Raw genomic sequence first — 23,973 nt, forward strand, 5'->3', positions numbered from 1 at the left:
GGATCCACGTCCAAAGCCCTAAAAACACACATGCCCTTTGACCCAGCAGCCCCTCCCGTCAGAATTAATCCTAGGAAGGTCAACCGAGATGTGGAGCACGTTGCCTGGGGGGATGTTCCTATCCCGTTGTTCGTGGGGAACAGTTTGATGGTCCACATTTATTTGTTTATTTTTAAAGATTTTATTTATTTGAGAGAGAGAGTGCGAGCAGTGGGGAGGGGCCGGGGGGGCCCTCCCAAAGGGAGAGGGAGAAGCAGACTCCCCGCTGAGCAGGGAGCCTGACGCTGGGCTGGATCCCAGGACCCCAGGATCATGACCTGAGCCAAAGGCAGTCGCTTCACCGACTGAGCCCCCCATGGGCCCTGGTGGGCCACGTGTACAGGCCAGCTTTACAGTGAGTGCAGGACAGTATTTACTGAACGGGAGGGGGCCAGAACGTGGCAAGTGGGAGGAAGGAGGTTATGAAGCTTTGTGTGCTGCAATCCCATTTGGGGAGAAGTTCCTAATTTCTACCTAGGATAGGCTGTTAACTCCGTGAGCCCAGGGCGTTTTCTGTGCCTGGTACACAGATGTCGCATCTGGTAGGGACTCAGTCCCTGCCTATGTGAAGGAGGGAGGGCATGTGTGCATAGGAACATCTGGAAGGAAATGTGTCTACAATCTTCCGAGGAGCTGTCTTCCATGTGGTAGGATTAAGTCCCTTACTGTTCGCGCATCTGTAGATATTCGTGTTTCTATGATGAACACGTGTTTCTCAAGTAATGAGAGACGTTCACTTGAGGAAAGGGAAGATGCCTCAAGTTGGGGAAGGTTTCCGCAGAGTGGGCTGGTGGGAGGAGCGGGCATTGGACCCTCTGTCTGTCAGGCAGCAGCTGTCCCCTGAGCCCACAGCCCCTGAAGCGGGCAGCCCTGCAGCCCTGGGAGAGGACAGGGGGCTGTTGTGGTGTCTTGGGGTGGCCATGACAAAGCCTGGCAGGCAGGGGACTTAAAACAACAGAAATGTTTTCTCTCCCAGTTCAGAGGCCAGAAGTCTGAGGTCAAGGTGCGGGCGGGGGTTGTAGCTTTTGAGGCCTCTTTCCTGACCGCTAGATGGCTGCCTTCTCCCTGTGTCTTCACATCATCCTCCCTCTGGGCGTGTCTGTGTCCACATCTCCTCCTTCTAGAAGGACACAGTCATATCGGACTAGGGCCCACCCTGAGGACCTCCCTTGAATCTAATTATCTGTGTCCAAGTACAGTCACCTTCTGAAGTTGCCAGCATGTGAATTTGGGGAGACCCATGTCCCCCCTCGACCGGTCATCTGCAGCCATTTCTGGCTCAGGGGCAACAGTATGCCACCCCCCCCGGCTTTTACTTCTCCAACCGGCTCTTTCTAACCAATGCCATGCGGCCCGCCTTTTCTGAGCCGGCTCTCCCCTGCCCCTAGCCCTCCACTGACCCAGTTCTTCTTGGAGTGCGGAGGCCTGGTGCGCACAGACAAGAAGCCGGCCCTGTGCAAAAGTTACCAGAAGCTGGTGTCTGAGGTCTGGCACAGGAGACGGTGAGTGACTGAGCCCCTGACTTTGGGCAGGCGCCTGGGGCCCGGGATTTTTCTCTCTGCCCCTCGACCGAGCATAACCTGTGCCTTCACCCCTTGCTGCACTCTCGCCACACTTCACCTGTGCCATTTTTATGGCAACCTTGTTTTACAAATTGGGGAAACTGAGGCTTTACGAGTCTTGCTCTAGGTCACCGAGCTGGTGAAAGAAGGAGCTAGAATTTGAAAGTGGCCTTACCCCGAGCCTGCAGCCCCTTCCCCCACATGTGTGCCGAGGCCCAGACGCACACCACGACTACTCCCCAGTCCCAGCCACCACCATGCATGTGGGAGAGACTCTCACAGGCGGTGGCTGGTGCTGACGGGGCAGGAGCTGAGCTCAGTGTGAAATGAATTTAAAGACCAGAAGTTTGGATTAGACCTGTTTCTTCAGGAAAATGGGGAATAACTTAAACTGAGTGCACAGAAATATGCCAAGTGTAAAAGCAGGTTGTAAAACAGTGCGATACAATACAGCTCCCATTCTGTCAGAAGTCATGTTAGTTTTCTGTGTGTCTCTGTTTTCATGGAAAAATCCGGAAATCTTAATGGCAGTTATCTCTGCGTGGTGCTATTAGCGGTGATGTTTCTTTCCTGGGCTTTTCTAAAATTTTAGATTTTTCAATAATGAAGCTGTAATACTTCTGAAATGAGAAAAAAAACCACGGTAAGTATTTCAGAAAGGAAACAGATCTCAAGCAGGCTTGTCCTAGACCAGTGGGAAATAATGCCGAGCCAGTCAAGCATTCTTTGCCCAGTTGAGCTGTGACTTGGCATTCCTTCTTTTTTTTTTTTTTTTTTAAGATTTTATTTTTTTATTTGACAGGATAGAGACAGCCAGTGAGAGAGGGAACACAAGCAGGGGGGGTAGGAGAGGAAGAAGCAGGCTCATAGCAGAGGAGCCTGACGTGGGGCTCGAACCCATAACGCGGGATTACGCCCTGAGCCGAAGGCAGACGCTTAACCGCTGTGCCACCCAGGCGCCCCTGGCATTCCTTCTTGACTGTGGGGGTGTGCGAGCCTGCAGGGGCTCCTGCCCGAGTCAGCACCTCCCAGACGTGCAGCAGACGCCTCACTGCATCTGATCCCGCCGCCCCAGGCCACCTGCCTAGCAACCCTCGCGGGATCGTGGAGCTCCAAGCGGGCCACCTGCGCTAACGGGTCTCGTCTTCCTACAGCCCAAGCTACGTGGTTCCCACCAGCCTGTCTCACGGGATCAAGTTGGTCAACCCGATGTTCCGAGGCTATGCCCAGCAGGTAGGCCGTCCGAGCTGTGCAGGGGACACCCAGGGCCATTTCCAGGCCCGGCTCTGAAGCCCAGACCAGCATGGAAAATAGCAGGGCAGCTCGGGGTTACGGGCTGGGTGCCCTCACTGCCTGAGCCCTTCGTGCGTGTGAGGACACGGTAGCCTCCCGGGGCCTGCTGGCGTTCTCCGCGCTTAGTGTGGGGGCTGCGTCCCCGCCGAGCAAGTCACCTGCCCCGGCCACACGGCTGGTACACGGCGGAGGGGAGGTCTGGCCTCGGGCAGTCTGACTGCAGAGTGTGTCCGCCTCAGCACTGCGGGCGGAATGGCACGTGCTCTCTCATTTCCGCAATCACAGGCAGAATTTCACTTTTATTAAAGGAAACGTTTGATTACGAGTCTTTGTGAATCTAGGGAACCCTTTGGAAATCAGCGATCCTTTTATTGCATAAACTCAGGGGACCAAAACGAAGCAGAATGCAGCCACGTGTATACCCCAGTCCTAGGCTGAGCGGACGGTTCACATGTCCCAGTCCCCTGCCTCAGGCTGCAGTGCGGCCTGGGGTTTCACTGCTGTGCTTGTGGGAGGAGCTGCACCGGTCTGGGCGGCCGTTCCTGCGGCCCGAACGTGGGGGCCAGGAACAGAGCGGTGGTCAGGTGAGGGATGTCTTCCGCCCTCTCCCTCAGACCGCCCCCCCCCCCCCGCCTGCCTGCCGTCCCTTCCCAGAGTGAGGGTTGCTGGGTGTTCTCTGCTCACAAGCTCATCTGGATGAACTCCAGGCTCCTGACCGAGAAGCCCAGTGCTGGCCAAACACCACCCTTTTTGGGAAGTGATAATGCCCTCCATGATCACAGTTGCCCATCTACCGTTCACTAAGTTGTCACTACCCGCCCCACAAGGACAGCCCTGTTTATCCTCACAGAGCTCTCCTGAGGCGGGCCCTGTCACCACCCCCATGTTACAGGTAAGGAGCGGAGGCTCAGAGAGGCCCTGCAGCTCGTTCAGGTCACACAGCACAGAGCGGCAGGGTGGGACTCGGGCTGAGCTGAACCATTCCCCGGGCTCTCTGTGAGGACATCACGGAGCAGGGCTGCTGCCTAACACCCACCTGGACCCCAGAAGCATCCCCGTGTGTGGTTCTTAGACTTAACACAGGGAGGATTTCTGAACGTAGGCGCGGCTATGGGCCTGTGTTAATGGCCGGAGCGTGCCGTCACGCTTCCACACGGCTTGAGATTCTAGCAACAAACACAGTACCTCTGTTAGAAGGAAGAACCAGAGAGAAATGTAGATGGCATATTGGGGTCCCGTTTCTTAAAAGAACCTTCTGGGACCTCTGACACAGGACCCACAAATCCTCCCCTCTCCCTCACGCAGGGTAAGCTAGTGGTTAATTTCTCTGATCTTCAAGTTCGGCACTTTGCCTGAGGAAATCCATCCAGAGCCCTCCCTTCCCCATCCCAGAACTGAGAGGATGAGGCCCTTCTCTCCATGCCTGTGGTGGAAGGCCGGGGAGGCTTGGCTGGGTCTGGCCACCCTGTGACCCAACACCGTGTTGGTTGGGCGTTGGGGCAGGGGTGCTGCTGCTGGTGCCGGGCACTGTGGGGGGCAGGACGTTGAACCCGGAGGCCCAGCATGGTGCCCGATACCCCCAGCTGTTGGAGACCAGCTGCTGCCACCGTGTTCTGGCCTTCTGAAGCGCCTGGGTGCGCAGCGCTTGGCTGGGCCCCATGGGCAGGTGTTGGAAGCCTCACTGCCCAGGCTTTCTGCTTGGTTTGGCGACCCAGTCAGAGCTCAGAATAAAAGCGCCACTGCTGTGATTTGAGGCCCACCCAGCCTGACAAGTCATGCCCACGTCTCTGGGAGGGTGCCATCCTGCCTCCGGAGCCTGTCCCCAAACCACAGACCACAATGGCAAGGCCACAGTGGGCCTGGGGGCTGGCAGGAAGACGGGGAGAGCAGGGAGGCCCAGAGACAGGCTGGAGGATGTCGACGGCCTGGCCTGCTGGCGGGCATCACCCCCACCAAAGTCAGCTGAGCCCTCATGTGCACGTGCGTCTTGTGGGTCCCCTTCATGCTTCCACAGGCTCCCCGCCCACCCCCAGAGTCCCCTCCTGTAGGCAGCAAGGTGACTCTCCAGGCCGAACGCGACCCCTCTGCTCTCCCACGCCGAGCTGGAAGCAGGGCTACGGCTGCTTAGGAGGGAGCTGGGGTGTCACACAGACCCGGTGGGGATCACGGCTCTGCCACCTCACAGCTGTGTGACTGGGGAGGGGCGGCTCAGCCTCTCAGGCCTCAGTGTCCGCGGTGGAGCGGGGATTGGGACAGGACTGCCGGGAGGCTACCGTTAGGGCTGCTCGGCGTATCTGCACGGGGCGCCATGAGGCCCCGCAACACAGATCGGCTGGCGTCCTTGGCAGCAGAAGCAGTGGGGTGCTCACGGCAGGTGCGTCCACCCCAGCAAGCCCTGTTGATGCCGCCCCTGCTTCCAGGACACCCAGGAGTTCCTGCGCTGCCTGATGGACCAGCTGCACGAGGAGCTCAAGGAGCCAGTGGTGGCGGCCGCGGCGGCGCTGGTGGAGGCGCGGGACTCAGACTCGAGTGACACAGATGAGAAGCGGGAGGGCGACCGGAGCCCATCCGAGGACGAGTTCCTGTCATGTGACTCGAGCAGCGACCGGGGTGAGGGCGACGGGCAGGGCCGTGGCGGGGGCGGCTCGCAGGCCGAGGCGGAGCTCCTGATCTCCGACGAGGCGGGCCGCGCCATCTCCGAGAAGGAGCGCATGAAGGACCGCAAGTTCTCCTGGGGCCAGCAGCGCACCAGCTCTGAGCAAGTGGACGAGGACGCCGATGTGGACACGGCCATGGCCGCCCTTGACGAGCAGCCCGCGGAGGCCCAGCCACCATCACCGGGGTCCTCCAGCCCCTGCCGGACCCCAGGTGCCAGATAGCCGCTCGGAGACCCCCGCCCGCTTGGTTCGGCACCTCCTGCATGCCTGTAGCGTGGGTGGACCGCCTCAGAGCCGGGCTGTGGCTCAGCCTGCCCGTGTCGGCCCCACGCCCCCGCTGGACACGGGAGGACATGTGACTTGCGGGTTTGATGGGGGCTGGGGTGGGCAAAGGGCAGAGGACACACAGTGGGCTCTGGCCTCAGGCCCTGGGAGGTGCTGGCGAGTCCTCTTCCTGACCGGGCCGCAGAGCCAATGTGACTCCCCTGGCCCAGCCATGGTCCCCTCTTTGCCCCCAGAGCCAGACAACGAAGCCCACATGCGCAGCGCCTCCCGGCCCTGCAGCCCTGTGCACCACCACGAGGGCCACTCCAAGCTGGCCGGCAGCCCTCCCCGGGCGAGCCCCGTGAGGATGGGGCCATCGTACGTGCTCAAGAAAGGTTGGCAGGATCGGGCAGGGAGGGCCGGCCAGCGGGTCGGCGGGGCATCCGCACGTGCCGGGGGGGCTGGGAGTGCAAGTCGTGCCACGGCTGCCTTTGCAGGAGCAGCTCCTCCAAGCCCTCTAACGCCCCGTCTAACTGACGGCACCCGGGCCCCGGGAGGGGGGCTGTATCCCCGCCACGTGACGCACATAGGACCCCGAGTCCCGGCCAGGCAAGCCCCAGTGCCACCCCTTGCCCCAGACAGGCCGGTGGGGCTGGGCCTAGTCCCGTGCTGTGCCCCCAGCCCAGGTGTTGAGTGCCGGCAGCCGCAGGCGGAAGGAGCAGCGCTACCGCAGCGTCATCTCCGACATCTTCGATGGCTCCATCCTCAGCCTCGTGCAGTGTCTCACCTGTGACCGGGTGAGCCCTGGGAGTGGGGAGCCGCGGGCCAGCCCTCAGTGGCCCTGGTGGTCCTCCCTCAGCGGGGGTGGCGGGGGAGTCACTTCTCCACCTGAATGCCCCCGCCTTTCTGGAGGGGGAGGGCCTGGTTGCCTGGCTCCCGGGTCCAGCGGGCAGGGAGCAGACCCTCTGTCTTCCACCTGCCATCTGGTGGCTGGGGTTCAGGCTGCACCCGCTGCTCGGTCTGGGCAGGGTGGAACCCCGGAAGGTGGAAACCCAGGCTGACCTTCAACCCCACAGGTGTCCACCACGGTGGAGACGTTCCAGGACCTGTCGCTGCCCATTCCTGGCAAGGAGGACCTGGCCAAGCTGCACTCGGCCATCTACCAGAACGCGCCGGCCAAGCCGGGCGCCTGCGGGGACAGCTACACAGCCCAGGGCTGGCTCGCCTTCATCGTGGAGTATATCCGGAGGTACGCCTGCCTTCCCGGCTTCCCGCCTTCCCGCCTGCTGGAGACACCAGACCAGACCGCTCTGGCCCTGACAGGCAGCAGACCATGAACGGCGAAGTTCAGGCGTTTGCAGGGCCAAGGGCAGACTTCAGAAGGGTGCCCACCTCTGGATGTGCCCATGTCGCGTGGGTGGGGTGGGAGCTTCCTCAGCCACACTGGAAGGGCCTGGGTTGGGCGGGCCCGTGGATCAGAAGGCAGGTAAAGACGGGAGTCACCAGGCGGCAGCTAGAAAGGAGGGCGGCAGCTGGAAAGCAGGCCTGGCCCTGTGGGGAGAGGAGTGGGCAACTTTCTGGAGCCCTCACCGTGTGCCACAAGGCCCGGTCTACACCTGCCTGATGTCGGAGCCCATCTGCCCAGAGGACAGGCCAGAGCAACCGGGGCTCCTTCACAGATGGGAAGGCGAGGCTCAGGGAGACACCGGGCTGCTGGCTGCTGGTCCCAGGTGTTTGACTCCAGACCTCTGCCCATCCCACCCACCTGGCCAAGATGCCTCTCTAGGCCGAAAGTGTCCAGGTCTTGGTCTTGCCCAGGCCCTGGCAGCACCCCACCACCCCCATTCTGTCTCCCTAGGTTTGTGGTATCCTGTACTCCCAGCTGGTTTTGGGGGCCGGTCGTCACCCTGGAAGACTGCCTTGCTGCTTTCTTTGCTGCTGATGAGCTGAAGGGTGAGTGGAGTGGACTTGGCTGGGGAGGGGTTGCTTGGTGAGCATGCAGCTGGTTTCTGGAACTCCCTGTCCGTATCACCACTCCCCCCACCCTCCCCACCGTCAGGTTAGGCCTGCATATCCTCCCAGCCCCACCGCCTGGAGCTCTTAGGGCTTCCCCTGTTTTTCTTTGGTTACCAGTTTGGTGGACAGAAATGCTACTGTGCTTTAATTTTGCATTTTCCTCAGTTACTGATGATTCTGGACAGTTTTTCTAAGTTTTGCCTGTTTTTTATTTCCCATTTTGAAATTTCCCATTCTTGTCCTTTTCCCATTTTTCTGTTGAATGCTTGGCATCTTATAAACCTTTGGGAAAGCTCTTTTAAAAAATAAAATTAGGGGCGCCTGGGTGGCACCGCGGTTAAGCATCTGCCTTCGGCTCAGGGCGTGATCCCGGCGTTATGGGATCGAGCCCCACATCAGGCTCCTCCGCTATGAGCCTGCTTCTTCCTCTCCCACTCCCCCTGCTTGTGTTCCCTCTCTCGCTGGCTGTCTCTATCTCTGTCAAATAAATAAATAAAATCTTAAAAAAAAAATAAAATAAAATTGTGGGAAAACCTCCATAACCTAAAATTGCCTGTCTTAACCACTTTGAGGCGTACAGTTCAGTGGCGTTGACTATGTTCATGTTGTCGGGCAGTCAGTCTCCAGCAGAGATTTTCATCCTGCAACATGGAAACTCTCTACCCCGGGACAGCAGCCCTCTATTCTCCCCTCCCCCAGCCGCTGGTGCCCACCGTTCTACTTCCTGTCTCTGTGAACATGATGACTCTGGGGACCTCCTCTAAGTCAGCTCACGTGGTATTTGTCTTTTTGGGACGGGCCTGTTTCACTCTACCTGGTGTCCTCTGGGTTCCTCTGTGTTGTAGCAGGTGTCAGAATCCTCTTCTTCTTTTTTTTTTTTTTTTTTAAGATTTTATGTATTTATTTGAAAGAAAGAGTGAGTGAGCAAGAGAGAGAGAGAGCACGAGCCGGGGGAGCAGCAGAGGCAGAGGGAGAAGCAGACTCCCCACTGAGCAGGGAGCCCCGTGTGGGGCTCAACCCTGGGACTCCGGGATCATGACCTGAGCCGAAGGCAGACGCTTCACCGACTGAGCCCCCCAGGCGCCCAGAATCTCCTTTTTTTTTTTTAAAGCTGCATCGTATTCCATTGCTAGACCACGGCTTACTTACCTGTTCATTTCTCAGTGGACAGCTGGGTTGCGTCTGCCTTTTGGCTCTTGTGAATAATGCTGCAACCAACATGGGTGTGCGCCTGTCTCTTCTCGACCCATTTCATCTCCTTTGGATTTATACCCAGAAGTGGGATTGCTCGATTGTACTGTAGTCCTATTTTTAATTGAGGAACCTGCACACCGTGTTCCATGATCCATTCCCACCAGGAACACACACCCTTGTGTGCTGCTCCACATCCTTGCCCACCCTTGTTAATCTCATTTTGTAAAATCTCTTTTTGATTAGCGCTATTCCAACAGGGGGGGGGGGTAATATCTCACCACAGCTTTGATTCACGTTTCCCTGATGATGAGTCATGTTGAACATCTTTCCGTGTACCTGTTGGCCATTTGTTTGTCTCTGGGAAGATGTCTACTCAGGTCCTCTGCCACTTTGTGAATGGATTATCTGGGTTTTTGTTTTGCTTTTGAGGGTTTTTTTTGGGGTTTTTTTTGGTATTGATTTGAATGAATTCGGTATATATTCTGCATATTAACCCTTTATCTGATATATGGTTTCTAAATATTCTCTCCCATTCTGTAGGTTGCTGCTTTATTTTGCAAATTGTTTCTTTCATTGTGCAGAAGCTTTTGAGTTTGATGTAGTCTCGCTTGTTTATTTTTACTCTTGTTGCTTGTGCTTTCGGTGTCCTATCCAGAAAATCATCGCCAAGACCAATGTCAAAGAGCATTTTCCCCATGTTTTCTTCTAAAGCTGTACAGTTTCAGGGCTTATATTTCTTTAATCCATTTCAGGGTAATTTTTAAATTTCTGTGAGTGGTAGGAGACCAGGGTCCAATTTCATTCCTTTGCACATGAATATCTGGTGTTCTCAACACCGTTTACTGAAATGACTCTCTTTTCCCCCCCGTTGAATATTCGTGGCCCCCTTGTCAAATATTAGTTGCCCATAGATGCCTGGGTTTATTTCTGGCCTCTCACTTCTGTTCCTTGGTCCGTGTGTCTGTTGTCATGCCAGTGCCATACTGTTCTGACGACTGTCATTTTGTGGTATAGTTTGAAGTCAGGAAATGTGATGCCTCCAGCTTTGTTCTCGCTCAGGATTGTGTTGTCCATTTAGGATCTTCTGTAGTCCCATAGGAATTTTCGGGTTGTTTTCTGTTTCTGTGGAAGATGTCACTGGACTTTTGGTGGGCATTGCATCGCGTCTCTAGATGGCTTTCGGCCGCATGGGTGTGTTGACGGTATTTATTGTTCTGATCCAGGAGCGCAGGGTGTGTACTCACTTCTTTGGTCCTTGTGTAGGAACAGCTCCGTCTTTGACCCGTCGCTCTTACAACACTCCTGACGCCAGATGCGTGGAGGTTTTCCCCGCCACCAGCTGGGTATTGAGAATTCCATGCGGTTGTGATACTGTCTACCTGGGGACAGCATCAGGTCCCACAGGTTAAGGACTCAGTCCTACAGGACTTCCCCTCCCCAAGTTCAGAAGACAGTCACAAGTCCTGCTTGTCATCTGTGCTTCTGACTGACCGGCTATAGATCGAGGGTTCCGACCCCTCCTCCTTGGGTTTGATGAATTTTCTAGAGCCGTTACTTACTGGATGACTGGTTACTTGTGAAAGGGTGTAGCTCAGGAACAGCCAGACGGAAGAGTTGCACAGGGCGGGGTAGGTGGGAGGGGCGCCGAGCTTCCACAGTCTCTGAGCTCGCTACTTTCCCTCCGTCTCCATGCATTCACCAGCTCTGAAGGTCTCCAAACCCCACGCCATTGGGATTTTTATGGAGGCTTCCTCGCGTACGCGTGATCAGTTGTAAACTCCTCCCTGTAGAACGCAGTAGGGCTGAAAATTCCAAACTTCTAATCGTGGCTTGGTCTTTCTGGTGACCAGCCCTGATTGCGGAACCATCCAGGGTCACCTTGTTATTTATTTTTTTAAAGATTTTATTTTTTTTTATCTTAGAGGGAGAGAAAGAAGGAGTGAGTGCACATGCGAACAGGCGGAGGGGCAGAGGGGGGAAAGAGGCTCTCAAAAAGACTGTGCACTGAGCATGGAGCCCGATGTGGGGCTCGATCTCACGATCCTGAGATCATGACCTGAGCCAAAACCAAGAGTCGGATGCTTCACCGACTGAGCCACGCAGGTGCCCCCAGAGCCACCTGGTTAGGACAAAATTCACTGCCATCACCTAGGAAATTCCAAGGGACTTGGGAATCCTGTGTCAGGAAGCAGGGTCACAGAGCAAATATCAGAACAAATGATGCTCCCAGGGCTCTTACCGCTTAGGAAAGTACAAGGACTTTAGGAGCTCTGGACCAGGAACCTTGGGCTGCATTTTCTGTGATGTCACAGCCGTCTTTGTCGATGTCTGTCATCAATGTCGTATAGTTCCCGGCATACAAATCTGTCACTTCCTTGGTTAAATTTATTCCTGTGTGTTTTATCATCTTTGACACAATTATAAATGGGATTGTTTTCTTTTTCACTCATTTGGATATTTCATTGTCAGTGTATAGAAATGCCACTGATTTTTGTATGTTGATTTTGTACCCTGCAACTTTACTGAACTCATGGATTTGTCCTAACAGTTTTTTGGTGGAGTCTTTAGGTTTCCTATGTATAAGATTATGTCACCCACAAACAGTCTTACCTCCTCTTCTCCTATTCAGATGTCTTTTATTTCTTTTTCTTGCCTTATTGCTCTGGCTAGGACTTCCAGTAGTGGGTTGAGTAGGTGTGGGGAGAGGCAGCACCCTTGTTTCATTCCTGATTTTAGGGGGAAAGCTTTTAGCTTTTCACTGTTGAAGAGGATGTTAGCTGTGGACTTGTCTTAGATGGCCTCTTATTTCGAGATGTGTTCCCTCTGCACCCAACTTGTCGAGAGCTCGTATTGTGAAAGGGTGTTGAAATTTGTCAGATGCTTTTTCTGTCTCTGTTGAGAGGATCATATGATTTTTATCCTTTATTCTATGAATGTAGAGTATCTTGTGTATTGATTTGTGTATGATAAACCATATTTGCCTCCCACGGTGAAATTCCATTTAATCACCGTGTGTGATCCTTTTAATATGATGCTGAGTTCGGTTGGCTAGAATGTTGTTGATAATTTTTCCGTCTGTATTCATCAGAGATATCGGCCCATAGTTTTCTTTTCTTATCATGTGCTTATCTCACTGTGGTATCAGGGTACTGCTGGCCTCATAAAGGGAGTTTGAGAGTGCTCCTTTCTCAGAATTTTGGAAGAGTTTGAGAAGGATTAGTGTTAATTCTTTTTTAAAAGTTTGATAGAATTCACCAGCAAAACCATCTGGTCCTGGCCTTTTTTTGTTGGGAGGTTTTTGTTTTGTTTCGTTTTGTTTTATTACTGCTTCAATCTCCTTACTCATTATTGGTCTATTCAGATTTTCTCTTTCTTCATGATTCAGTCTTGATAGGTTGTATGTTTCTAGGAATGTGTCCATTTCTTCTAGGTTGTCCGGTTTGTTGGTGTACAGTTAATTGGCTGTAGTGCCTCTTAGGATCCTTTGTGTTTGTCTGGTGTCAGTTGTGAGAGCCCTCTTCCATTTATAATTTATTTTGAGTCCTCTGTTTTTCTCTCTCTCTCTTTGCTGAAGGTTTTTTCAATTTTATCTTTTCTGAAAACCAACTCTTAGTTTCACTGACTTTTTTTCTATTCCTTTTCTCATCTCTGTGTCATTTATTTCTGCCCTAATCTCTGTTCTTTCCTCCCTTTTGCCAAGTTTGGGTTTAATTTATTTTTCACTTTCTAATTCATTGAGGTGTGGTCAGGTTGTTCATTTGAGATCTTTCTCTTTTCTTTTCTTTTTTTTTTTTTTTACGATTTTATTTATTTACTTGACAGAGAGAGACAGCCAGCGAGAGAGGGAACACAAGCAGGGGGAGTGGGAGAGGAAGAAGCAGGCTCCCAGCAGAGGAGCCTGACGTGGGGCTCGATCCCAGAATGCCAGGATCACGCCCTGAGCTGAAGGCAGACGCTTAACGACTGAGCCACCCCAGGCGCCCCTCTCTTTCCTTAACATAGGCATTTATTGCTATGAAATTCCCTCTTAGAACTGCTTTTGCTGCATCCTGTGTGTGCTGGTATGTTGTTTTCATTTCATTTGTCTCGAGATACTTCCCGAGTTCCCTTTTGATTTTTTCTTTGACCCTTCAGTTGTTGAGGCATGTGTTGTTGTGAATTTTTTAGTTCTCCTCCTGCTCATGGTTTCTAGTTTTATATCACTGTGGTTGGAAATATACTCATTATGATATTTGTCTTTCCAAATTCATGAAGGCTTGCTCTGTGGCCCAGCTCCTGAGCTGTCCTGGAGAATGTTCCATGGGCACTCGAGAATGTGTATTCCGGTGCTGTTGGATGGAATGTTCTGTATATGTCTGTGAGGTCCGTTTGCTCTGTAGTTGCTCAGGTCTGGTTCCCTTATTCATTTTCTGTCTGGACGATCTGCCCAGTGTTGAAAGTGGGGTATTAAAATCCCAACTACTACTGTATTGCTGACTATGTCTCCCTTCGGTTGTGTTAATATTCACTTTACATCTTTAAGTGCTGTGGTGTTGGAGGCATATATTTGCAGTGATTACCTCCTTTTGTTGAATTACTCCTTTATCGCTCTATAGTGACCCCCTTCGTCTCTTGTGACAGGTTTTGACTGAAAGTCTGTTTTATGTGATATCAGTGGAGCCACCTCCACTCTGTTGGTTTCCCTCCACAGGGAATGTCTTCTTCCATCCCTGTCTCTCAGCCCCTGTGCCCTTAGAGCCGAGGTGACTCTCTTGCAGGCAGTCTGTCAGGTTGTGTCTCATAAGCGTAAATCGTTACGTCCACCCCGGCTCCCATTTCCTGTCCCTGCTCACCGTTGTCTGCATTTACTGCCCTAGGTGACAACATGTACAGCTGTGAACGGTGTAAAAAGTAAGTGTGTGTGTCCTGGGCTTTCTCCCCAACTTCCCGCTCTGACCCCTCGGTCTCTCTGTGTCCCACGTACTTCCCCGCTTCCTCCAGGGAGTTTGATCCTGACCTCACAGAGGTGTCGGGAGGGCGCTCAGCGGGCCCCTGTGCCCCCCTGCCGGGACGCTCACCGCTTCTCATCTGTCCTTCCCTGCCAGGCTGCGGAACGGGGTCAAGTACTGTAAGGTCTTGCGGCTGCCTGAGGTGAGTGGAGCGGCCTCCCGCGGACTCTGCCTGCGGCTGCCTCAGGGGGCCTGAGCCGAAGCGGCCTAGGGCGAAGGGGGTCTCCTGCTTCGGCTGAGAGCCCTGCTGGGAGGGGAGGCTCCGGCAGGTGGAGGGGTCATCTTTCGCTTTGTGACTTGGGACCCTCCCTCATCTCCTCCTACACTCTGCAGGTGTGGGGCAGGGGCTGCCACCTGGAAGAAGGCAGGTATGGGGGAGGGCCACGGCCACCACGCCGTCCGCGTTGGGGAAGGCCTTTCTGAGGAAGTGGGTCTGAGTGAGCCCTGAGCGTGGGGGCTGGCGTCGGCCTCGTGGAGGGAGAGCAGGGACGGAGCAGGAGGGCAGAGCTCCGAGGCAGGAACGGGCTTGGCCGAACCCCGGAAGGGCCGCGTGGCCGGAGCACAGAGGCGCAAGGGCCAAGATGCGGGTGCTTGGGGTGGTGCTGAGCAGGTCTGGGAAGCCCGCGTGGAAAAGCTGTGGAAAAGTCGGTGCCACGGAACTGGTTGTCAGAGTTCTGACGTTCAGCGTCCTGCACGGACCAGCACTGCCCTCGGGGACAGCCTGTGTGGGCCGTGTGTCCAGGTGGTCAGTGGGCAGGACCCCGCGGCTGGCGTGGGCCTCTGGAAGGCTCTAGCTGCTATGTTTCCTGTATTTACCCGGAGGGTGATATCTGAGTGGATCAAAGAGTGACCTGGTGCCAGAGCCCACTTGAGCCCCCGCCTGGTTACTGGGGGTCCCAGAGCCCAGCCTTGAGCCCCTGACTGATTACCAGGGGTCCCAGAGCTCAGCCTGAGCCCCTGCCTGGTTACTGGGGTTCCCAGGGCCCCGGCTTTGAGCCCCTGCCTGGTTACCAGGGGTCCCAGAGCCTGGCCTGAGCTCCCACCTGGTTACTGGGCTCCTAGGGCCCCGGCCTTGAGCCCCCGCCTGGTTACCGGGGGTCCCAGAGCCCGGCCTTGAGCCCCCACCTGGTTCGGGCTCCCGGGGTCTGGCCTGAGCCCCCGCCTGGTAACTGGGCTCCCGGGGCCCGGCCAGCGCAGTGTGGAAGGACCGCCGCCTCCTCCCTCCCCCAGATCCTGTGTATCCACCTGAAGCGCTTTCGGCACGAGGTCATGTACTCGTTCAAAATCAGCAGCCACGTCTCCTTCCCCCTCGAGGGACTCGACCTGCGTCCGTTCCTTGCCAAGGAGTGCACGTCCCAGATCACCACCTACGACCTCCTCTCGGTCATCTGCCACCACGGCACAGCAGGCAGTGAGTCCGCCACCCCCACTTCACCCCTGCCCCCGTCCCCGTCCCCCCCGGACGTCCATGACCAGCCCGCCCCTCCCGCCGCAGGTGGCCACTACGTCGCCTACTGCCAGAACGTCATCAACGGGCAGTGGTACGAGTTCGACGACCAGTACGTCACCGAGGTCCACGAGACAGCGGTGCAGACCGCCGAGGCCTACGTGCTCTTCTACCGGTGGGGTCCCGGGCGGGCTGACGTGGCGGGGCGGGCTCTGGCTCAGGGACCGCTGGGCGACCTGTGGGCCGGGATGGCCAGCGCCTGCACCCGGGCCTTTACTCTGGGTGCGTGTGGAGGGGGGTGGAGCCTGGAAGGTTCTAGGCCATGGGCAGTAAGGGTTTCAGCTTGTAAGAAAGAGTCCTCTGGCTGTGCGGAGAGTGGGGAGCCCAAGAAGTTGAGTTTGGGTCTTCCTTGGTGCTCCCATGGGAGTGACCGTGGCCGGCACGCTGCAGGGGCCGCCGAGGGGCTCGGGGTGGGGAAGGCAGTGGTAGGTGGCTGCAGACACACTCCTGGCAGGGTGTGGCTGGTGCCCCCGCATGCAGGGAACCCAGACACAGCTGTTCCTAATTCCCCTGCCCCACCCCTGCCTCACCCCACCTTAACCTTGCTCTATCCCTGCTTCACCACCCCTGCCCCCCCCCTGCCTTAACCCTGCTCCATCCCTGCTCTACCCTGCCCCACCCCTGCTCTGCCCACCCCTGCTCGGCCCCTGCTGCAGGAAGAGCAGTGAGGAGGCTGTGCGGGAACGGCAGCAAGTGGTGTCCCTGGCTGCCATGCAGGAGCCCAGCCTGCTGCGCTTCTATGTGTCTCGAGAATGGCTCAACAAGTTCAACACGTTCGCCGAGCCAGGGCCCATCACCAATCACACCTTCCTCTGCTCCCACGGAGGTGAGGGCGCCTCTGGGGTCAGGGGTGGGGGCGGGCGGCCGAGCCCCCAGCGCTCCATCCCTGTGCCTTCCCCCCACAGGCATCCCGCCCCACAAATACCACTACATCGACGACCTGGTGGTCATCCTGCCTCAGAACGTGTGGGAACACCTGTATGGCAGGTGAGGCGCGGCTGCTTCCGTCCGGCCGGGCGTCCGCGGGGACGGAAGCCGGGGAACCGCGTCCCCCGCGCTGCCCAGGAGCAGCTGCCTGCTTCCCCCGTGTGTGACTGCAGCGGAGCAGACGCTTGTGGGCGTCCACTGGGCCCTGAGAGTCGGGAGGGACAGAGACCGGTTCCAGCAAAACCCGCAGGTCCTCTCACCAACGGTCCCCTGCATGCTGGCTCGGGCCGGCCCAGCTTGGACGGCCTGGGGCTTGTGCGGCCTGCGGCCCTCCGGGTTCGAGTCCCTCAGGACCAGAAACGTAGCTGTTGTGTAGAGGACCCGCCTGGGCCCCGGGCCGGGCAGGATGTGCCCCCCCCCCCGCCCCAAGAGCGGTCAGACAGGCTGGGGGGCCTCTCCTCGGACAGGGTTTGCCCCATCCGCTGGTGGGTCGGGTGCAGACTTGGCCTGGTGGTAGGTGGGTGGGTCAGAGCCCCACAGGGGGATGCGTCCCCATATCCTGTGGGAACCCACCCTCCTACCTGCAGAGGGACAAGCTTCCCTTTGACATTGTCCTCGGGGTCCAGCCGAGGGGGCTGTTGGCCACAGCAGCTCCTGCCCAGTAGCCAAGAGAGGAACCGAGAATGTTAATCTGCTCTCTAGCCTTTAAACATAGCTTGTGGCGCTCCTGCCGGGTACTGTGGCCCGCGGGCACACAGGTGCCCCTGCCAGCCGAGTGAGGGAGACAGAAAAGTCAACAGACCGTGCACAGGGCACCCAGGGTTGCCCAGCAGGTGGGCCAGGGCAGCATCGGGGAGGCTCCCTGGAGGAGGAGGAGAAACCCGGCCAAGTGGAGGGCAGTCATGGTTCTTCTCGGGCACGTTCTGCTGCCTCCCTTCCTGGAACTCTCCCCCCAGCGTGTGCTCGCTCTCTCTCTGCCCTCCCTCCGGGTGCAGGTTTGGGGGCGGTCCCGCCGTGAACCATCTGTATGTGTGCTCCGTCTGCCAGGTGGAGATCGAGGCGCTGGCCAAGCGCAGGCGGGTTGAGATCGACACCTTCATTAAGGTGCGTGCGTGGGGGCGGGGTGCCGTGCCCCGGCTTCTGCTGGGGACACGCGGGGAGCTGGGGACTGAAGAGCCACGTGCAGTCAGGCTCTATTCGGAAGGCCTGTGCTGTGGGAGGACAGAGCGGCCGGACACTGAAGACTTTGCTGGCAGGACGGTCGGGTTCCGGACGCTCAGGTCATCCGCTTGTGTGTTGGAGCCAGTGTGGAAAGAACAGAGCCCTGCTTTTCGGGGCTGGTGACTATTGTGGGGGTTGCTCTGCGTGTGATAGGACAGTTAGCATCTCTGGCCCCCGCATGCCAGTGACAACAAAAACCAGCTCTGGGTTTTGGCCGTGCCCCTGGGGGGACAGATCTCCCCACTAGTGAGAACCACGGGGTCTCTCAACCGGCACGGACAGGTGCACTAAGTGAACAAAGCACGTGGCTAAACGACCCGGGACGACCCCGTTTAGGAAAGGGGCTTCTGCAGCACGAGGAGGCGTGTGTGAGGCCCGGGCCCTCGGAGCAGGGTGACCGGGGACCGCCCGCCCTTCCGCAGGGGAGCTTGGGTGAAAGGCAGTAAAGGACACCGAGCTCTGTGCCCGTGGGAAAACGATGTGTCAGAATAGATCACGGAGCAAAGTCAGCGCGCCCAGTTAAGTGGGGGGAGCCGCCGCCGTTTTCTGCCTGGAGTATCTGGGGTTTTCTAGGAGTCGAGGGGAGGGTCGGCGGCGTGCCGGGGTAGTGGTGTGACGCTCCCCTCTGCTCCCTGGTGGCGCAGCTGAACAAAGCGTTCCAGGCGGAGGAGTGCCCTGGCGTCATCTACTGCATCAGCATGCAATGGTTTCGGGAGTGGGAGGCCTTTGTCAAGGGCAAGGACAATGGTGAGTGCAGCGCGGGCCTGTCCCTCCCCCCTGCCAGCACAGGTGGTCCCCCTGCCCCAGGGCTGGGATCCCTGTCCCGTCCCCCCCACCCCGGGCCAGGCCACCCAGGGCCCCAGGGCCAGGCCTTCTTGCTGCGGCGGGACAGGAGGCGTCTCGCTCGCCCCTTCCTCCCATCCTGTCCCGATGGCGCCTGGACAAGGCTGCCCTTCCCTCCGGCCGGCCCTTTCCTTTGGGGGTTCCGTTGCCCTAAATGAAGGTTTTAGTGGATAGATGGCTTCAGACTCTTAGGAAAGAACGCGGACACAGTGTCCTCTGACCGCTCGCTTTCCAGAGGTGGAGGCAGGCCCCAGCACCAGGCGGCCTCCCAGAATCCTCCACAGTCCCCAGCAAGAAACGGCCGCGCCCGCGCTCTGGCCTGCCTGTGGCCGCCCTCAAAACCCTCGAGCCCCACACGGGGGCTCCCAGACTAGGGCTTGGGGCCTGGCAGGGCCAGCAGGTTCTGGGCACGAGACACTGGCCTTTCAGGGCCTACGCGCTGGCCAGGCCTCGGGGCCAGGGGAGGGTCCTCGCTGCCATCCAGCCCCTGGCACGTGAGGCGGCAGGTGCACCCCAGGGGCTCCCTAGTGGTGGAGGCGTTCAGGCTCGGCTGTGGTGGAGAGCCGGGCTCTGGAGTTGCAGCCCGCCCTCGGGCCCCGGCTTTGCCTTCTGCCAGCGCTTCCTGGGCCGTTCCTCCCTTGCCTCGAGAAACAGCTCTCATGTCCCGTGCTTGCTGAGGATTATAGGAGGTTTGGGGAGGGTGTTCCACAAGGGGTCTGAAATGAGCGCCCAAGCCCCAGAAATGCCCTCTGCAGGCTCCAGGGATGCTCCGAGTCCCTTCTGGCTCTTCGGCTTCTGCGGATGAGCATCTGGTGCCCAACACCCACCCCTGTAAGGACGTCACCCAGACCCCGGGCCCCGGACGGCCTCTCTGGGGTCACGGTGTTGGAGTCACGCCTTGAGAATGACTCTTACCTGTTGAGAGGTGGAGGGCCGTGGGGGGCTGGGGGGCTTCTGGCTGCTGCAGAGGCCCAGAGGTGCTGAGCCTGAGCCGCTTCTGTTCCAGAGCCCCCCGGGCCCATTGACAACAGCAGGATCGCACAGGTCAAAGGAAGCGGCCACGTCCAACTGAAGCAGGGTGAGTCTCGCCGGCTCCAGCCCTGGACTCCCCGGCCAGCCAGGCTCCCCGCGGTCCCTCCTGGCTGCCAACGACCAGCCCTTTCCGGAGCCCCCACAGCTCCTACCCATGCCCTGTGCTGGCCTCTGCCTGCCCTTTGTGGGAATCGCACAGCCTGGGAAATGGGCGGTAGCCAGAGATGTGCCTTCTGGGGTCATTAGAGAACGGACGTCCCGTGCAGCGTCCCAAGATTACTCTTGAACAGCTTTGCAGGGGAGTGCACGGGTGCCCTCCCTCCCCGGTGGGGCCCGGAGGGGTGAGGGGGCACGCGCAAGCCCAGCGCCGACCATGTGGCCTCTGGGGCCCCGCAGGAGCTGACTACGGGCAGATTTCAGAGGAGACCTGGGTCTACCTGAACCACCTGTACGGCGGCGGCCCCGAGATCGCCATCCGGCAGAGCGTGGCCCAGCTCCAGGACCCAGAGAGCTTACACGGGGAGCAGAAGATCGAAGCCGAGACCCGGGCCGTGTGACTTGGTGGGCCAGTCTGTAAGTCCCCTCCCTTTGCAGAGACCCTCTCCCGCCCCCCGTGTGTTGGAAGAGTGCATCCCTGAACGCACCTTCCATGAGGATGTTTGGAAAAACCCTCTCGTGGGCCCTGCCGGGCTGAGTGACCCAAGTGTCCCCACAGGCCCCCGCCTTGGCCCTCCTCCCCGTGGAGGGCGTGTTTGCGCCCTGAAGAGAGGCCGGCCGCTTGGGAAACCCAGATGTGTAAAGAGGCAGCAAAGTTGTTTGGGTGCCAGTGAGTAACGTCGCAACCAGGAAATACATCCACTTCGGGCTCTTCAAACGACCAGGGCTCTGCGACGTTCCTTAACTTGGGTCTTTGTGCCCACTTGTCACAGTCGTTGTGTCCGCCCCCCCGCCCTCGCTCGCTCGGGCCCAGCTTGGGTCCCTGGAGCTCCAAGTCAGAGGCTGTGGCCTAGGGACCGAGGGGTGGGCTCCAGACGTTGTCCAGCAACCGGGACTCCCAGCAGGGAGCGGGGCTGCAGAGGGCCGACCTCGAGCAGCGGGGGTGCCGGAGCCAGCTCCTCCCTAGGCCCCACTTCGGCCTGATCCCCGGTGTCACAGAAAGGCTCCAGAACCCCGGGCTGCTCTTAGCGTTTCTCCTGCAGTCTAATGACTTTGGATTCATCTGTGATGGGGACCCAGGGTGGGGGTTGGATCTGTCGAAATTGTTTCTGGAGGCAGCTGGTCCCTGGCTCCCCGTGCTGCCTAGCTGGCCCCCTGTGCTGGCTGTTGCTCGTCCCCACCACGGAACCAGATGATGAGACAGAAGTAGCCCGTGTCACTGTCCTTTGCTGCGAATGCGGCTTCGGGGGGGGGGCTCCCAGTTTCTCGCCACACTGTCATGGGGAGCCCGGGGAGCTGTGGCTCTGGCGCAGCCCCTATGTCGTCCACGGAAGCCCATTCTGGATGCTGAGCCAGGCCATGCTGGGCGCTGGGACGAGCCCAGGGGCCGGGTCTCGTCTCTGGCAGCACCCATGCCCCGGGACGAAGCAGCTGGGGCGAGATGCCCACCTCATTGGGGCCAGAGGGAACGGGGGCGGGGAAGGGGCGTCGGGACCCAGGCCCCCACACGCCGTGGCCTTCAGCTTCTAGAAGCAGATGTGGCTGGAATCCTGGCAGAGCCCCGGAAGCTGGCGGGACACGTGGCTCAGTCTGCAGTCCTTCCACCCGGTTCCTTCCCCACTGAGGCAGCATGTGATCAAAGAACAAGCCGCTCTGGAGTCCCTTGACATTTGCTACAGTCTCTAGAAAGTTCTTGCTGCAGCCAACGGGCGACCCCGCGGCGGGGCTGGGCAGCCGCAGGTCACCCTGCTGGTGACAGATTCTGCGCCGGGTTAAACTTGACCCCCCATCTGCGCGGCCCCGTTGGTGTTCAGAACGTCCTAATAAATACATATGCGTTCCCCACAGCCCCTGCTGTCGTCTGTACCCACCGCGGCAGCTCACTGTTAGCGGAGGGAAGAGGGGAGCTCTGCGCCCGGGAGGGCCTGCTGCGGTGTGATCCGCGGTCCACACCACCGCGCATGGGGGGGGGGCACACAGGAGGGGGCTTGGCGTGGCTCTGAATCCAGACAGCCTCCGGAGGCTGCAGGAGCTGATGAGGAAGAGGGGGCCACGAACGCATGCCTTCCTTTCCTGGAACCAGCCCCGGACCCCGAGAAGTGGGGCCCGATGTGGGGGGTGGGGTAAAGCCAGCACAACACGGGCTGGTCCCCTACTGGCGCCGCACCCCGGCCACTGGGCCACGTGGGGTAATCCCTCCGAGCTGGGGTTACCCTCCCCTGGCCTTCAAGGGCTTCACAGCTGGAGGGACCCTTCCCTCCTGGGCTGACGGCGGACATTGGCGCCTCCCATCACAGCATCGCGGTTGCTGGGGTCCTGCGTGGGGAACTCCCCAGCACCTGGTGATGCTGGTGTTTTGTTTTCCCCGTGGTTCTGGTTGGCTTTTGTTTACACTTCTTGGGTTTGGTGGGGAGAGAAGAATAGGAGATTTTTATATGTCATTTGAAAGACATACACTTGTGAAATCCCATCAGAAGTGAGCGTGCGGACCCGTGTTCTGCATCAGGAATAGTTCCCACCCCCCCCCCCCCCCCCNCCCCGGGGGGTTACCATCACCGCCCCGTGAGCCCCTGTGGGTCCCTCCTGAGCAGAGCTGCCACCTAGCCCCGCCCCGGAAGTAGCCGCTGTGCGTCCTTCATCTGCTTATAGCTTTCCCGCGTCCGTGGGTCTCGGAGTCTAGGCACGATTTTTAGCCTTGCTGACATTTGAACATTGTACACCCGGAATTCCGTGGTACGGATTTTGTGATTGGCCTTTCTTGTTCACAATGGAAGCTGAGAATGAAGTTCTGGCCGGAGGACTGGCTGGTTTCAGAGGTTTGGAGACACTTACTGTGCTACGGGAAGGGGGGGAGAAGGAGGGAGGTGCCAGCCAACCTTAAAATCTTTCCTTTCTATTTTCCCTTGCTATCCCAGGCTTCTAAGTGGCTCCGTCAAACTCAGATGCCGGAATCTGGAGACAAAACAGGAGACTGTGGCTGTTCACTTCACAGAGCGTGTGGGGCCGGGAAGCACGGGGCAGCGGGGAAGGCCACCTCCCGGCTCCTCCGCCGGCATCTCCCATCCGGCTCCTCCCTCCCGGGCCTCACTCCAGTAGCTCCTTGTAGGGCCTCACTCCAGCAGCTCCTTGTAGGGTCGAGAGCCTCCCCCTGCAGCCTGCCGAGAGTGGGGCCCTCCTGCTCACAGACCTGCATGAGAAAATGCATTTGGAAGGCGCAGGCCCCCCAAAAGTGTGGCTTCCTGCCTTTGTTCTAGTTAATTCAGTGCAAACATAAATGATCCTGCAAGTCTCACACTGCCTTGTTTTGAGCCCCACAGAGCCCTGGGGGAGGCGAGCGGGGTTTTGGAATCACACCTGCTCCCTCTGGCTCTTCTCCCTGCAGCAGAGAGGAGCGTTCTTGCCTCGAAGAAGGAGCGGGGTGCAGAAGAGATAACGCCTTTAGGAGAAGCTGTGAAAAGGGCGGCCAATGTGTGTTCTGGAAAGCTGTCCCAGGGACCTGTTAGGACGTCGTCTCCAGCCCTTCCTCAGCTCTGAGACCCGCGAGCGGCCTGGCTCAGGTGCTGTCCGGGGAGCCAGGAGTGGGGACCGGGCTCGGTGTGGTGGGAGGATGTGCACACTGAGGGGCCAAATGCTGCCCGGGATCCTTCCCTGCCCCCAGCCTCCTTCCGGGGCCCAACAGCCGAGAATGAGGAGATGCCCGTGTTGCCTCCCACCGCTTTTGGCCCCTTGGCTCTGAGGACGAAGGCTCATGGGGGGCCTTTCTCAGATTCTGCTCCACCTTTTGCGGCCCAGCAGAGCCCGCAGCGGAAGGGAGGTCATTTAAGTCCCGGTCACTCACGATACCATCTGGACAGGTGGCGTTTAAACCAGGGCCTCGTGGCCTCCGCTCTGGGGAAGCCCCTCCTGGCGCTCACAGAGTGGCTGCTGAGAGCAGGGCCACGGGCTTCGCACTCTAATCCCGGCCTGGGACGGTTCTGGCCACAGGCTCAGGGATGGACGGGGCTTCCTCCCTGCCCGGGATGCGGGGCCGCCAGCCCCCCTGGGCTGGGCCGCGTTGCTCCGTCTGGCGCCCCGGCGCCTTCCCTCCCGCGGGCCTGCCTCGCCTCCCTTTGGCGGCTGGATTCAGGGTCGGGTCTCGGGCTGTCCCGCGGGCCGACAGCTCCGGAGACGTCTTCTGCTTTAATTAAAAGAGGAGCACTTGAACCCCCACCTCCGGCTCAGCCCACGTCCATTGTATTCCTGGTCACCCGGTCCGCCGCCCCCCCCCCCCCCCG

General features: G+C 58.3%; 1 protein-coding gene across 11 annotated transcripts in view; it reads left to right on the top strand.

The window, feature by feature from the left end:
* Nucleotides 1–21,546, top strand: part of USP20 (ubiquitin specific peptidase 20) — a 43,165-nt gene extending 21,619 nt beyond the window's left edge. For 2 of the 11 annotated variants that reach the window (XM_034664663.1, XM_034664664.1), the window contains exons 9-26: nucleotides 1,428–1,541; nucleotides 2,756–2,834; nucleotides 5,315–5,762; nucleotides 6,070–6,210; nucleotides 6,497–6,612; nucleotides 6,892–7,064; nucleotides 7,674–7,768; nucleotides 13,882–13,915; nucleotides 14,110–14,155; nucleotides 15,244–15,424; nucleotides 15,509–15,635; nucleotides 16,177–16,346; nucleotides 16,426–16,507; nucleotides 17,443–17,551; nucleotides 18,313–18,415; nucleotides 19,518–19,589; nucleotides 19,940–20,116; nucleotides 20,259–21,546. In XM_034664663.1, coding sequence (XP_034520554.1) covers nucleotides 1,428–1,541; nucleotides 2,756–2,834; nucleotides 5,315–5,762; nucleotides 6,070–6,210; nucleotides 6,497–6,612; nucleotides 6,892–7,064; nucleotides 7,674–7,768; nucleotides 13,882–13,915; nucleotides 14,110–14,155; nucleotides 15,244–15,424; nucleotides 15,509–15,635; nucleotides 16,177–16,346; nucleotides 16,426–16,507; nucleotides 17,443–17,551; nucleotides 18,313–18,415; nucleotides 19,518–19,589; nucleotides 19,940–20,100 — 2,251 coding nt within the window. In that variant the 3' untranslated portion in view covers nucleotides 20,101–20,116; nucleotides 20,259–21,546. Of the gene's footprint in view, nucleotides 1–1,427; nucleotides 1,542–2,755; nucleotides 2,835–5,314; nucleotides 5,763–6,069; nucleotides 6,211–6,496; nucleotides 6,613–6,891; nucleotides 7,065–7,673; nucleotides 7,769–13,881; nucleotides 13,916–14,109; nucleotides 14,156–15,243; nucleotides 15,425–15,508; nucleotides 15,636–16,176; nucleotides 16,347–16,425; nucleotides 16,508–17,442; nucleotides 17,555–18,312; nucleotides 18,416–19,266; nucleotides 19,462–19,517; nucleotides 19,590–19,939; nucleotides 20,117–20,258 lie in introns of those variants that run through there. The other 9 variants (XM_034664665.1, XM_034664667.1, XR_004626611.1 and 6 more) reach the window with 9 other exon arrangements.
* The last annotated feature ends 2,427 nt before the right edge of the window (nucleotides 21,547–23,973 follow it).

This window comes from Ailuropoda melanoleuca, chromosome 7 (genome assembly GCF_002007445.2).
Source record: "Ailuropoda melanoleuca isolate Jingjing chromosome 7, ASM200744v2, whole genome shotgun sequence".
Lineage (NCBI taxonomy): Eukaryota > Metazoa > Chordata > Mammalia > Carnivora > Ursidae > Ailuropoda > Ailuropoda melanoleuca.